The sequence below is a fragment of the Doryrhamphus excisus genome, linkage group LG15 (assembly GCF_037039965.1).
Source record: "Doryrhamphus excisus strain RoL-2023G ecotype Guam linkage group LG15, RoL_Dexc_Guam_v1.1, whole genome shotgun sequence".
Classification (NCBI taxonomy): domain Eukaryota; kingdom Metazoa; phylum Chordata; class Actinopteri; order Syngnathiformes; family Syngnathidae; genus Doryrhamphus; species Doryrhamphus excisus.
In genome coordinates, this window is record NC_136371.1 from 15,402,054 (window position 1) to 15,417,362 (window position 15,309).

Below are 15,309 nucleotides of genomic sequence, written 5' to 3' on the forward strand. Positions count from 1 at the left end.
TAAATAATAATGCAAGATATTAAAGATATTAAAATATAACGGAGAAGTATATAAAATACTGTAATTATACACCAAACACACCTATTTTTAATTCAAAACGGTTTTTTAAAAATTCGCGTGGAAGGAATTAACCTTGTCTTTCAGCTAAATTTTTGTCCAACAGAGGGCGATATTACAACCAAATGTCACCACGCGCCATTAAAAAAATGAAGCGAAGAAGAAGAAACAGGCAACGTGACAGAAGTAACTCCTGCGAAAGACCCCAAGGCAGACCATTTTGCAACTTTACCTGAATGGTCATCAAATAAAGCGCACCCGGGTTTTTAAGGAAAAGAGCAGCCAAAATGCTCGTCTTATTTGAGACCGCTGCAGGATATGCAATTTTTAAAGTAAGTCTCCCCACACTTTTCTCGTTCCTATCATAGATAAACGTGGGTTAGCAACATGAGTTAGCTTAGCATCATTGCTACTTTGTAATATGTAGTTTCGAGCGCAACGTTTTCCCGTGAATTATTATCTTTGATAACGAATATGTGAATTAGGCACTGGACATCCTCTATTTGCGTTTTGTACTCCGAAAATTTTGTAAGTTGACTTAAGTTGAACCGCGGATCGACAGGCCCTCCAACCACGTGTGTGAGCTCATATGGCTGAAATGCTAACTATCGTCTTAGCCATTTTACACTTTCCACACACCTTTTATTCATTCTGTTAGTTATCACATCAATGTCAATATTGATTCCTTTTAACATGTTGATTTTTAACCAACTGAGCGACAGCGTGCTTGGCGTCAAGTCTTCACAATTCGCCTTTTTTCACCTCCCAGGTTCTCGATGAATCCAAACTGCAACAAGTCGACAGTCTATATAAGGAGTTTGAAACCCCCGAAAAAGCGAATAAAATGTGAGTTGAGATGCTGCATGTCATAATTAGTACAAAAATCTACCTCTTGAGCTTTACCAAACTGTTCATTTCTTTTTAGACTGAAACTGAAGCACTTTGAGAAGTTCCAAGACACGACAGAGGCCTTAGCAGGTACTGACACCCCAGGCAGTGAAAACAGAGTGTTTTAGTGTTTACTTATAAATGCATTTATTAGTGGTAAATCATTTTGTTGCACCGGTATTCATTGTAACTCTACATCAAATTCCCACATGGTACACGGATGCTGTTTCTGATGATTGTGTACCCCCAACCCCCACGTCTGTTACCTCCTTTTCAGCTGCCACCGCCCTTGTTGAGGGTAAGATCGGCAAGAGCCTGAAGAAGGTGCTGAAGAAGGTGGTCGCCAAGGAAGCGCATGAGCAGCTGGCCGTCAGCGATGCAAAACTCGGCGGAGTCATCAAAGTAAGTTAGTAGACTTGTAGTCCTATTACGAAGAAGCTGCGGTTTTACGCCTCGCCCGAATCGCGTGCCTGGGCGTGTTGGTCGTTGGAAGATGAGTTTGTCCATTGTCATTTACAGCAGCAGAAAGGACACGCACCAGCAAATACAAATAGACAGTGTAGACATTGAAATGGTGAAGGAAAATAAATTTCTGGGGATCACAATAGATGAAAATATGAGCTGGAAACCTCATATTACAAATATACAACATAAGGTGGCCAGAAATATTTCAATATTTGTTCTCAATCAGAAATCACTCCACACTCTTTATTGCTCTCTGGTTCTACCATATCTTACTTATTGTGTGGAAATATGGGATAATAACTATAAAAGCCATCTTCACTCGCTAAATGTACTGCAAAAAAAGGTCAGTAAGGATAATTCATAATGCCGCCTACAGAGAACATACTAACTCCTTATTTCTTAAAATCACAAATACTTCATCTTGCTGATATAGTTAATCTTCAAACAGCTAAAATAATGCATAAGGCTAAAAAAATAACCAATTAGCTAAAAATCATCCAATACTTCTCTACAAGAGAGGAGAAATATGACCTCAGGGAAGAACTACATTTGAAACACTTATATGCTAAGACTATGTTAGCGTTAGCATAGCATTTCAGTATGTGGAATCAAACTATGGAATGGATTGAGTAAGGAAGTCAAACAATGCACAACAATGAGCCAATTCAAGAAACAATACAAGCAGTTCATGTTTGCTAAATACAAGGATGAAGAGTCTTGAACCAGTCATGATGTGCTATATATATCACTATATTGACACTTACTATGGTACCCATTATGTCATTGGATGCTCATATCACCTCCTACTTTGGTACGTGACAAAAAAATTTTAAAATGTAAAAAAAAATTAAAAAAGTAAAAAAAATAATAAAATTAAAATAATTTTTTTAGACTATTGGCAAAGCAGGAAGTGAACAAATGTAACAGTTACTGATTGTAAAAGTACCTCAAATATTTGTACGGTTGCAAGTAATTATTATTTTTAATAACCAATTAATCACTAGATTATTTTTGGATTAATCGCATGAAAAACACTTTCAACTCCCGCCTCTTTATTTAGAAAAAAGTTTAAACATTTGCATATCACCTCATATTTCAGTATGTGACAAAAATTAAATTAAATTAAAAATAATAAAAATGATATTAGGAAAGCAGGAAGTGAACAAATGTAACAGTTACTGATTGTAAAAGTACCAGATGGAGGGGTAGGATTTAATAAGCTTTGCTTCTTCCTACTCCTTTTGGACATGTGGAACTGGGAACTGATCATGTGATGCACTCAATTGTAATCTGATGCATGTTCAAATGAAATTAAACCATTACCATTTAAACTCATATTTGATTTTATATTTTCAGGACAAACTGGACCTGAGCTGCATCCACAGCCCTGCCGTAGCCGAACTGATGAGGTGCATCAGAAGTCAGATGGAGGCCCTCATCACGGGGCTGCCACAGAGAGAAATAAGCGCCATGTCCCTAGGTTTGGCTCACAGGTGAGTGGTTGGCGCATTCCGGGGGGGGTGTCTAATGGAACTGTTGTCGATGATTACACCTTGCTGTCTGAAACACCACTGTAGATTTATTTCAGCATTCGTCACTACCACTGAGATAGCAGCTTCTCCTGCGCAAGGTTGCGTATAGGCGTGTGACTTGTTCCTCACCGTGTTTTCTTTTTGCTCCTTGTTTCCCCAGTTTGTCCCGCTACAAGCTGAAGTTCAGCCCAGACAAAGTGGACACCATGATTGTGCAGGCCATATGTGAGTTGCATCATTTGTTATGAGGCGTTGCTGTGTGTGTGCGTGTGTACAACCCTGGATTTCATGTGCTGTCTCTGCTCTCCGCTTTTTACATTAGAAATATGACAACAAGCAACATGGTCATTGTTGGTGTTTGGTTTCTTTACAGCTCTGTTGGACGACCTGGACAAGGAGTTGAATAATTACATCATGCGCTGCAGAGAGTGGTACGGTTGGCACTTCCCGGAGCTGGGGAAGGTCGTCACCGACAATTTGGCCTACTGCAAGACGGTCTGCCTGGTCGGCGACCGCACCAATGTGTCCAGCAGCGATCTCTCCGCCCTACTCCCCGAGGAGATCGAGGCGGAGGTGAAACTGGCGGCCGAGATCTCCATGGGAACCGAAGTGTCAGAGCAGGACATCAGCAACATCCGCCACCTCTGCACCCAGGTATGCGTTTTGACGCCGACTGTTTCCGGGATTCCAGTGACTTTGGTGATGATGACGACAAATGTCTTCTCTCAGAAACATCATGTTGTTTTTTTCAGTCACTACCTCATCTGAATGGTCATGTGACAACTTTTTGTGGGAGACCAGCCGTTCGTTCCTTTTTGACTGTCTCATTTATTTGTAGGTGATCGAGATAACGGAGTACCGCACCCAGCTGTACGACTACCTGAAGAACCGGATGATGGCCATCGCGCCCAACCTGACAGTAATGGTGGGCGAGCTGGTTGGCGCTCGTCTCATCTCGCATGCTGGTGAGTGACACGGAAATGGCCGACCCAGACGAAGCCGGCGCTGTGATGATGTCGACCTTGTGTCGCCTTCCTGATATTTGTGATGTCTTTAAGTCACTACCTCATCTGAGCTTTTTGCTGGAAGTGAACCTACCACGGGAGCTTCTGTTTTGGTCCCAAATAACTCTGTTTTTTTGGACCCAGGTTCGCTTTTAAATCTGGCAAAGCACCCGGCCTCCACGGTTCAGATTCTGGGGGCAGAGAAGGCACTCTTCCGAGCCCTGAAGACCCGCAAGGATACACCAAAGTACGGTCTCATCTACCACGCCTCTTTGGTGGGCCAGACGACTGCCAAGAACAAGGGCAAGGTGCGTTCAGGGTAACAAGTATAACTAAAGTAAAGAGTTCATTATAAAAAGTTAATTTTTTTTTATCATTTTCCCCAGATCTCCAGAATGTTGGCAGCCAAAACATCCCTTGCTATCCGCTACGATGCCTTGGGGGAGGACACAAATGCGGAAATGGGAGCGGAGAACCGAGCTAAACTGGAGTCAAGATTACGACAGTTGGAGGAGAGAGGAGTAAGTATTCCCTTATGTCAGGGGTGACCGAACGTTTCCCACACATTGAAACATGAAATGATGCATGGGCCACTATTAATTTCTGTTTGTTCCCTCGTTTATGGCGGGCTTGGTTCCAAAAATGGTCCGCAATAAGTGAAGTCCACAAAGTAGCCAGGAGAATAGACAGACAGCCACCTTGTGCTGAAGCACAGAACTCACTCAACGTTGCACAATTCTTCTTAAAGGGCTCGTTTTAGCCTGTAACAACTTTCATATATTCATTCATTCATTCATTCATTCATTTTCTACCGCTTATCCTCACGAGGGTCACAGGGGTGCTGGAGCCTATCCCAGCTGTCTCCGGCCGTGAGGCGGGGTACACCCTGGACTGGTGGCCAGCCAATCACAGGGCACATATAGACAAACAACCATTCACACTCTCATTCATACCTGTGGCCAATTAACCTAGCATGTTTTTGGAATGTGGGAGGAAGCCGGAGTACCCGGAGAAAACCCACGCATGAAACTCCACGCAGAGATGGCCGAGGGTGGAATTGAACCCTGGTCCTCCTTGCTGTGAGGTCTGTGCGCTAACCACTAGATCGCCGTGCCGCCACTTTCATATATTTTAAAAATAATTTTTAAAGCACTAAAATTGCACAAAAAATATGCGAAACATGGAGCGCGAGAACACAATTGTTTTGACAAATTACAATGGTTTAATTCCTCTCTGCTCTTTTTCAAATTTTCGAACTTTCTTGCAAATTGTATTTTTGGAATGCTCATAAGTATTTTGACTTCATTCTCAGAACATAACTTTTTCTGCAACCGAATTTTCCAAAAATTAAGGTTTTTCCCCATATTAAGTATTTAAATTTTATGTTAATAGAAATGCTTACTTTTTGCCTTTTTACCATTATTCTTGCAAAATCACATATTTTTCTTGTTAGATGACAACTTAATTATCTAAATATTTTGGGCTTATTTTGCTCAAAATTACTACAAATTTTCTAATTTTTTTGCTGTTCTACATGCCAACAAAAAAGACAACCGTGGGCTACAAATGACCCCCAGGCCTCACTTTGGACCCCATTGCCTTATGTTTATTATGTGTATGCACCAATGTTTCCCCTACCATGATATTGGTATGTTATTTTGTACAATTTGTCAAGTGGTGAATAAATTTTTTTTTTTCTTTTAGATCAGACGAATCAGCGGAACAGGAAAAGCGATGGCAAAGGCAGACAAATACCAGCACAAAAGGTAACTAGTGTGAGGGTTTCAACCCCTCGGGCCAGTGTGGTTGCATTTGTGTCGCTGCTAACAGTTAAGATTCTGGCCTCTGTATTAACAGAGGTTAAGATGTTGCTAAAATTAAGCATTTGTAAGCCCCCTCAGGCAGAAAACACACCTTTTGCCTTTTGTAATAAAAGCGAATCAGCCAAAATTTGAAAATGACTTGCAAAAGCACTGCCGCTTACTACTTTTCTGGACATTTAGGCGTAAAACTGCGTATGGAAAAACATGTCGTGTGTCAAAACTAATGCTGTCATCTAAAATAATTTTAAAATGATTAATTTAATGTTAATATAACTTCAAATCATAGTTTACTCATGCAATTCCGGACATTTTTCAAAATTTAAAACCCTTCCACACCAGCCATTTTAAATTATTTTGACTAAATTTTGAAGTTTTTGCAAGTATAAACCTCTGCACTCTACAGTCCTCCACCCTTCTCAACCTGGTCCTGGCTGGTGAGCTCTTAACAGACGCACTTCTGCCACCTGGTGGCCGTTTTCATGGCTTAAAACTGCAGTGCCAGTTGGCCCTTGTGCCTCTCTCTCATAGACGACGAATTATCTCTGGTAATTTAATTTAATTCAGATATTGAAGTGATTATACAAAATCCCTTGGTTACTAATTATTAAATTACATTTGTTTACATGTATGAATAAGGGCATAAGCATATGTTTCCTCCCAACAGTGAAGTGAAGGTGTATGATCCATCCGGGGATTCTACAATCCCTTCCACATCAAGAAAGAGGACATTTGAAGAGGTCAAGGATGAGGAGGATGAGGAGGAATTGCTTTCGACACCTGCAGTGAAGGCCAAAAAGGCCAAAACGTCACCTGAAGCTGCAGGTAAGTACATTCTGACGGGCAGTGTTAAATGTTTTTTTTCCATGAATTTTAAATCACGTTTGCATCTTTTTATCAGCGGCAGAAGAGGAAACTGCAGAGCCGCCCAAGAAGAAGAAGAAAAAGAAGCAGAAGGAGGTGACCGAGGAGCCAAAGGAGGAAGAAGAGCCTGTTGAGATCCCAGAGGTACAACACCGCTTCAGGTCAGCTTTTTTTAAACATTTTAAAAATAAAACTAATGCGAATGTTTTCATCTCTAGTCAACAGAGAAAAAGAAAAAGAAGAAGAAGAAAGTCAAGGAGGAAGAAGACTGAAAATGACACTGTTTTGTTTTGTTTTTTTTCCTATCGCACACTTACGTTATCTTGAAGAGGGCAAAGTTGTATTTAGTGCTTCATAGAATAATCTCATGTATCTGCAAATCGATAGTCTGCAGATGACTGAAAAAAAACACGATTGAAGTTTTAAATGACCCCTGATTTAATTTTTATTTGAACATCCGTATACATTTGTTTCAGTGCAGTCTTTAAGATGACATATCTGAAGACTGTAAAGACATGGAATAAATGACTTTTGCAGAAACTGTTCTTTTTTTATGGCATGACGACGCAATAGAATTCTAATTGTTACACATTTTTCATAGTTTCAGTCAGGTGGTAGGGCTGCATACAGGAAAAACTGAATGATGCGGACGCTTTGATGCATTTAGTGTCATTTAAAGATGCTGAAGGCAATCCAGTGTTCATAAAAATATGCCAAACTAGCTCAATTATTTGCAGGCTGAAGTGATTTTAAACTTTATGGCATTAAATGCAGATGATGTACTGTAGTATGGTAGCCTGCAAACCTAGTGAGAGTAAGCTGCATAGAAAAAGGATGGATGTAGTATGGTAAGACATTACAAGATCAGCACATTAGATAGTATTTTAGTCGAGACAAATTACTGTAGAATTGTACCTTAAAAAACATTACTATATATATATATATATATATAAAATGTACACTCTACTGTAACTATCCAATTATAATAACTTAGCTGTGACAACTCTGCCCATGCATTTTCCTTTAGCGACAGTTATACAGTACTGTATTGCCTAGTCCTGGGCTGCAGTTCAGGGTTTGGGCTATAGATGGCAGTAATTTTCTTCATGCTGGTTGGATCAAGCTTTTGGTGTCCGTCGAAGTAGAGAACTAGGAAGTATTGACAGTTTTCTCCAGTTACTCTGGTGTCCTCCCAAATTAAAAAAATATTGTTAGATTAATTGGCGACTCTAAATTGTGTGTGAATGACTGTGTGTTTATACGTCTCCCGCTGTTGGCTAGCGCTCTCGCCCGAAGTCAGCTGGGGATAGGCTCCAGCACATCCCCACGAACTTAATGAGGAAAAACGCCATAGACAGCTTTTGGAAAATGAGTCCGTGGAAGAGAACTAAGAAGTGTTGAGTTTGTTAGTATCTGCATAGTGTACTACAAATAAAAGGCTGATATACAGCCACCATTACAATACAGTACTGCAAATTGATGTGTTCACAAATACGTTTGTTGACAAAATATGACTCAAATCAAATTTGCTCTGATTAGAAACACAATCAACGAATCAACAAGATTTTTAAAAATACAGTACATTGCGTCGGTACTGGTTCTGTATTTACTTGAATAGCGATAACAAAATTTGGAGCACGACTCGTCAATTTTGACGTCACTTCCCATAATGCATTTCGCGTTCGACTCTGCTGCGCTCGATTGCCATTCCTTCATGCTAGCACATGGCGAGACTACTGCAGTACATGACCGGGAAATGAAACGCTTGAGTCCTGAAGTATTGTTTATTTAGTCGTTTTCCACACACGATAAGTTAACAAAATGTCGCAATTACAGGCGAGGTTTTACACAGAAAACCCAAGGTAAGTTATCTAACACAAACACAGCCAGACGAGGATAGCTAAGTAATGTAACCTACAGTGACATATTCAATTAAAATTCTAATACGTGTACCATTTTGTTGTTTCTGTGAATGCTTACTGTTTTTGGTTTTAGGTACGTCATAGATGATGTTCCATTCTCCATCCTGGCCAGTTCTGAAGTGCAGGACCTCAGCAATGTCATCAACATGTTACTGGAGGCCAAAAACGGTTGGATATGTCTTTATTGTGTGCTTTATTGAGTATTTCACATGGTAAGACGTCTGGCTAACATGTTTTTGTGCTTCTGATGGTTTCCACAGCATCTCATAGCAAGGTGGAGTTCGACTTCCTGGTCAGGGGTCAGTTCCTGCGAACGGCGCTGGTCCATCACATGGAAACAGAAGGCATATCCACGGTATGGCCGATCTTGGCGCTTCGGCTGAACATTAATTCAGTTCTAGCATTCATGTTCACATTTGTTACGTGTGTGTATAACAGGAAGAGGTCGTCGAGATAGAGTACGTGGAGCGGATCACGGCGCCAGAACCCGAGGAGTGTATGATGCACGACGACTGGATCAGCGCCGTGGACGCAGATGCCGAATGGTAAGATGATTGACAACGCTGTGGTCTATGTTCCACCACAGTGAAGTACTGTATGTTGTTCTTGTGGTGCTGTTAGCGACTTGTTTTGCGGTGTATCCTTGCAGGATCCTGACCGGGTGTTACGATAAGACTGCCAGTATCTGGTCTTTGGAGGGCAAGGCTATGACCAAAGTGACGGGACACACAGACGTGGTCAAAGATGTTGCCTGGGTTAAGAGGGGTGAGCACATAGAAATATATGGCTTGGCCATTAATTTTACCATGAATAAATGCAGAATATACAATACCATAATTAATAGAGATGTCCGATATTGGCTTTTTTGCTGAAAACAGATATGCCCATATTGTCCAACCTTCAATTTCTGATACCCATATGTGTAACATGGCATAACAGTAATAATAAGTACAGGACTAAATTCAAAATATATATAATATAGCAATTTAGAAGTAAATGAAAATAAAAAATGCATAAAGGGAACTTAAAAATAAATAAGAGATTCAAAATAAGTGAATAAATAACAAACCTCGGAGTAAAGAGTCAGAAAATCTGTATAATGCAGACTATATAAATGTAAAGAACTGACATTTTAAGATGCATGAAAATAAAATAAATCATATATTAATAATATCTCAATTATAACCAATGAATGCAGCATATTGCTTGATATTTTTTTGCTGGTTTATGCAGAAGGCTTGACTTCACTGCTGTTGACGGCTTCGCTTGACCAAACCCTCATCCTGTGGGACTGGAACTCTGAGAAGAACAAATTGGAGGCCAAGCATTGTTGCAGGGGACACACGGGGAGCGTGGACACGGTCGCCACAGACCCCACCGGTTCCAAGGTATTGTCAGTATTGCCAATTGCGATGGAAAAAGCAGATTAATTCAAATTCTGGTTGGATTCTTTCAGTTCTGCAGCGGCTCTTGGGACAAAATGTTGAAAATCTGGTCAGCAGGTGCGTTGAATAATTAAATTTATATTTTATTTAATAACAAAAACAAATACACAATTATTTTGCTTTTCCAGTTCCCACAGAAGAAGCAGACGTGGTGGAGGAGACCGCCGACAGACCCAGGAAGAAACAGAAGACTCAACAGCTGGGCCTCACCAGGGTAACCCCTTTTTAAAGGCGTGGTTGCATTTATGTTGCTATGGTAACTGCTATGTGACACTCGTATCATTATGCACTTTGTAGACACAGACAACAAGCAAAACAAGTTCAGATGTCAGCTACTCGCCACCTAGCGCTTCAAATTTGCGTCAATTTCAAGCATCTAAATAAAGTAAAATGCAAATATAATGCGTTCAGAAGAAGCAATTAAAGATGGTGTGGTTATATGTAATATTTACACTGATCACTAGGTGTCAGTAATGTTACTGTAATGACACACAAGCAACAGACTTGATCACTGACGCAACTGGCCTTAGATTAGATTAGATTAGATTCAACTTTATTGTTATTGCTCATGTTACTGGTACAGGGCAACAAAATGCAGTTAGCATCCAACCAGAAGTGCAATTTTAGAAGTACTTTAGTAATAAGTAAATGTAGAAAAAAATATCTCAACAGGCCCAACAATCCCTAACAGGCTAGTGTTGCGGCCGTAGACGGGACATTTTTAGCAACTCACAGGCACAAGTTTTTATTTTTAATTTTTTTTAATACTTTATTTTTATTTCTTTATTTTTAAAACAAACCGCCAACAGCAATACAAACTAGGGATCGACCGATATGTTTTTTTTTGGGGCCGATACGATTTTTGTCCATCACCCTTAGCCGAAGGCCGATTTTGCTTGGGCCGATATTTGTGGCCGATACTGCATTTGATCCCTCAATTTACATGAAAAAATGACCATGATAACAAATATTACAGGTCTCATGTTTAAACAAATATTTATTGAAATGTAAACATTGAACACAGTAGGATTCGGTTTTCTTAAACACACATTTAAACGGCATTATCAACTTTAAAAGGAATAAATATTCAACCATGTGCAACCATGACGTGCACCCACCCCACCTCCACACACACACAAACACATCACACTGACACAATTTAGTACGATAGTCTCTCATCATTAAAGTTCGTGTTGTACACGATAAAGACCACACATAACACGACAAGCATTTAAAGTTGCATAGTTGTGAGAGTGCTTTTATTCGTCTGTTGCGTTGGTATGTGATGTTTTTGGGCTTTCTTGTTGTCACACAATGACTTAAACTGTTATGCCCAGCGATCACCCAGTGAAATGTGATGGGCTTGGTAAAGTGTTAAAAGCAAGCTAACTCGATTACTTGTGAAAACGCGCCCTTGATGTGATTCAACAGTGGGGGCGGGGTACCGCGACTACGTGTGTTGCGGGGTCCTCTGCTTGACTGTAAATCATGCGGCGGAAAAATACATCGGCGAACCCACGCGCGTATCAGCCGATATCGATACAAGGAAGAAACGCAAATATCAGCCGGCCCATGTATCGGTCGATCCTTAATACAAACACACTCAAAACACAAAGGAGGCACTGGACATACACAGCACACAATTTGGCTATCCAACATTCCCTGTCATGGTGCAATTTGAGTCATTTCCTTGATTTTTGTCCGTGAACATTGTCCGTTTCACCCATTTTTCTCCACACGTCTGTTTCAGTCAATAGTTGTTGTGTCAATAGTTCCATGTCATGTATTGTGTTCATCACACAAAGCCAGTCCTCCAGTACCGGGGGTCTTGGATTAAGCCATTTTTTGGTAATGGCTTTTTTACCTGCTACTAACATGATTTTATATAAATACCTATCTTCTCTTAACACAAAGTCTTCCACCAGGTGTCCCAGATACAATGTCTCATTATGAAAAAATCACACTGTAACCCAAAATCCTCTCCATGGTTTTACATACCCTCTTCCAAAAATGAATGATATTTGGGCAGAACCAAAACACATGTGAATGGTTGACATTGACTGTACCACACTGACGCAAAGCATGGCTGGGTAACTTTAAGATATTTTTGCTTAATTCCTGGTGTAATGAAAAATGTATTATATTCTTCCAGCAATGCTCCCTCCAGACCCGAGATGATGATGTGGTGTTTTGGGTCATAATCATATCCAACCATTCAGTTTCTGTAATGTTTGTTTTGAGCTATTTTTCCCATTTTTCTTTAATATAATGAGTATTCACCTTTCCATCCATTAAGTTTTTATATAGTGTGGATTCAGGCACAAATTTTCATTCATTCATTCATTCATTTTCTACCGCTTTTTCCTCACGAGGGTCGCGGGGGTGCTGGAGCCTATCCCAGCTGTCTTGGGGCGAGAGTACACCTTGGACTGGTCGCCAGCCAATCACAGGGCACATATAGACAAACAACCATTCACACTCACATTCATACCTATGGACAATTTGAAGTCGCCAATTAACCTAACATGTTTTTGGAATGTGGGAGGAAACCGGAGTACCCGGACAAAACCCACGCATGCACGGGGAGAACATGCAAACTCCACACAGAGATGGCCGAGGGTGGAATTGAACCCCGGTCTCCTAGCTGTGAGGTCTGCGCGCTAACCACTAGATTTTATTTTCTTTTATTATGTCTACTTTGTTAGCTTACAGGATTGTAAAGTTGACTATAGGGGTGTTATTTCATGTCTACAGGCCTCTAATAATGTTAAAAAGCATATTTAGAAAGTCTGGTTTTCTATGCTGTAACTCTGAAAATATTTATAAATAAAGAATTCTACTTGACGGAATTCACTTATCACGGTTGGGTCTGGAACCAATTAACAGTGATAAACAAGGGATTACCGTATGTCTATCTGGGACTTGAGATGTTAAGAGCAGAGCCTTCAGGCTTTGTCATCTGAGCTGACGGGATCTTTATGCTTTGCAGACGCCGCTCATGACGTTATCTGGCCACACCGAGGCTTTGTCCTCCGTGCTGTGGTGCGACAGTGAGGAGGTCTGCAGTGCGTCCTGGGACCATACCATCCGCTTGTGGGATGCAGAGACGGGAGAGATGAAGACAATCCTGGTAAGTGGATGCATAGACACGGAGAAGCGTTAAAACAGGACGTCCCTTTAAGTTGCACGGATCATCCCACAGAACGGGAGCAAAGTGTTCAACAGCGTTTCCTACTCGCCGCTATGTCGGCGGCTGGCGTCCGGCAGCACCGACAGACACATCAGGCTGTGGGACCCTCGCACTAAAGGTATTAGCTCCTTTTTGGGGACTAACCAGGTCCTGTTCTGTTATCCTAACTCTTCTCCTGGCTTTCAGATGGCTCGCTGACGCTGCTGTCACTCACCTCCCACACTGGCTGGGTCACCGCTGTCAAGTGGGCGCCGTCGAATGAGCACCAGTTGGTTTCTGGTTCCCTGGATAACCTGGTCAAATTGTGGGACACCAGAAGGTGTGACAAGTCAAACTTTATTGGCACATACAGAACACGCTCATGCTTAGCACCTCGGCGCACCTCGGCGTGTGGCCTGTGTATCTTATATAAGCATATTTCAATGTTGTTATTGAATGAATGTTGCTATATTGGTTTTTTTTTTAGCTGCAAAGCTCCTCTGTATGACTTGGCAGCCCATGAAGATAAAGTGTTTTGTGTGGACTGGACAGAAAGTGGGGTAAGACTGTTAAACATAGCGGCGTTTACACTTGCACACATTTTTCTCCCGCAATTTGCCGCAGCAACGATGCGCTGATTTATTTATGGCACGCTTGAAAAGTGTGAAGACGAGTTTGCGTTCTCTTTATGCATGAACTCCCAATGATGCACCAAATGACCACGCTCCCACACCTTGTCAAGTATATATAAATACAATAGTATGCATGATGAAAATGGATATGCATTGTCATCACCACTTCCCGCATCCGAGAAGTGTCCCACGTGACGCCGTCCCCCTAGCTTTATTAATTTCTCCATTTGCAAGGGACCTAGAAGATATTGAACTCCTTATGCATCAGAAATGTAACAATTGGTTCTAATAATGATTCAATTAAAATCATGATTTGTGGTAGCCTATTCGATTCAAGGACGATATTGGTTTATTTAGAATTTTACAATCCGAAACTATTCAGTAAGTTTAAATTGATTCAGTAACTTTTTAGCTGAAAATTCAACAAGTGGGACAGTGAAATAAATACCCGGATACTGCAGGTGAAGTTTCCTCAATTCCCGTTGTTTTTTGTAAGGGAATCTGGTATAAATTAATTAAGGCTATAAACAAACAAGCAAACAACAATTAATGGCAAGTTATTTGATTAAAGTCAAATCAACACTTTTTTTTGTTGTTGTATCATAAGACCATAAATCGAAGTAAATGAATTGTTACACCCTGGGAACAAATTGCGTGCAAGTGTAAACTCTAAGACTGTAACCTTTAAAAAAAAAATGTCTAAATATATATTTCTTTTTCCCTCCCCTTACAGTTGATGTTAAGTGGAGGAGCGGATAACAAGTTGTACACCTACAGATACTCGGCTTGCCAGACTGATGCAGGGGCATAGCATCAACATTCATTTGCCCACACCCATTTTATTTTCACACATTTCCAGTATTACTCTCATGTAATTCATCATGCAAACATAAATGGATTTCATCTACCAAGTGTTGTCTCTTTATCTCAAACAAAGATGCAAAAAAAAACAATCATTTATTGTTTGAAGTCCTCTTAAACGTCCTTTCAGCTAGCAGTGAGTCTCAATTGATGCACTTCCATACTTGCACTTTGAAGTATACAATTTTTTTAAAAAAAACTTTATTTTAATGTGTACAGAACAGTACTGTACTTACCACGCTCAGAGGTTGCTATATTGGCTTTGTAGCAGAAGGGGAGGGGCTTGAAAATAATGGAGAATGAGCCCCCCCCATTATTTCGTTGCCCTTTCGATGTCATTGATTAGCGATTCTATTCTAAACCATAAAACCGTAAGTATACATTAAAACACAAATGGTTTTGTCAACTAAATTACATTTTTCTCAAAATGTTAACGTTTACAAAGATGTATCCTATTAAATTCGATATAAAAATGCTATATCTTATGAAGACTGCATTCTAACGTATATTTTCAAATACATTAAATTTATATTTTGCAAGAGTTGGAGCGTTACATTAACTGATTTTTATTTATTCTGTTTCTTAACAGACGTAACGGACATTTTCTCGTCCAACAGGTTGGGCCCAAAGATGCAAAAAATGACATGTGT

The 15,309-nt window shown here is 40.4% G+C and overlaps 2 protein-coding genes across 2 annotated transcripts; both read left to right on the forward strand.

The window, feature by feature from the left end:
• The first annotated feature begins 201 nt into the window (after nt 1-201).
• Nucleotides 202-7,170, forward strand: nop58 (NOP58 ribonucleoprotein homolog (yeast)). The gene is made up of 14 exons (XM_058051513.2): nt 202-389; nt 827-903; nt 983-1,035; nt 1,223-1,347; nt 2,767-2,903; nt 3,103-3,167; nt 3,316-3,596; nt 3,781-3,907; nt 4,091-4,254; nt 4,333-4,467; nt 5,651-5,712; nt 6,434-6,591; nt 6,668-6,774; nt 6,849-7,170. Exons 1-14 carry the CDS (start codon nt 345-347, stop codon nt 6,900-6,902), a joined length of 1,590 nt encoding a protein of 529 aa, XP_057907496.2. The 5' UTR covers nt 202-344; the 3' UTR covers nt 6,903-7,170.
• A 1,102-nt stretch (nt 7,171-8,272) lies between these two features.
• On the forward strand, nt 8,273-14,699 carry wdr12 (WD repeat domain 12). Its single transcript, XM_058051990.2, has 13 exons — nt 8,273-8,492; nt 8,626-8,720; nt 8,813-8,907; nt 8,991-9,097; nt 9,202-9,317; nt 9,786-9,940; nt 10,009-10,054; nt 10,126-10,211; nt 12,987-13,127; nt 13,200-13,305; nt 13,374-13,506; nt 13,654-13,726; nt 14,532-14,699. The coding sequence occupies exons 1-13, from the start codon at nt 8,452-8,454 to the stop codon at nt 14,607-14,609; spliced, it is 1,272 nt and encodes a 423-aa protein (XP_057907973.2). The 5' UTR covers nt 8,273-8,451; the 3' UTR covers nt 14,610-14,699.
• The last annotated feature ends 610 nt before the right edge of the window (nt 14,700-15,309 follow it).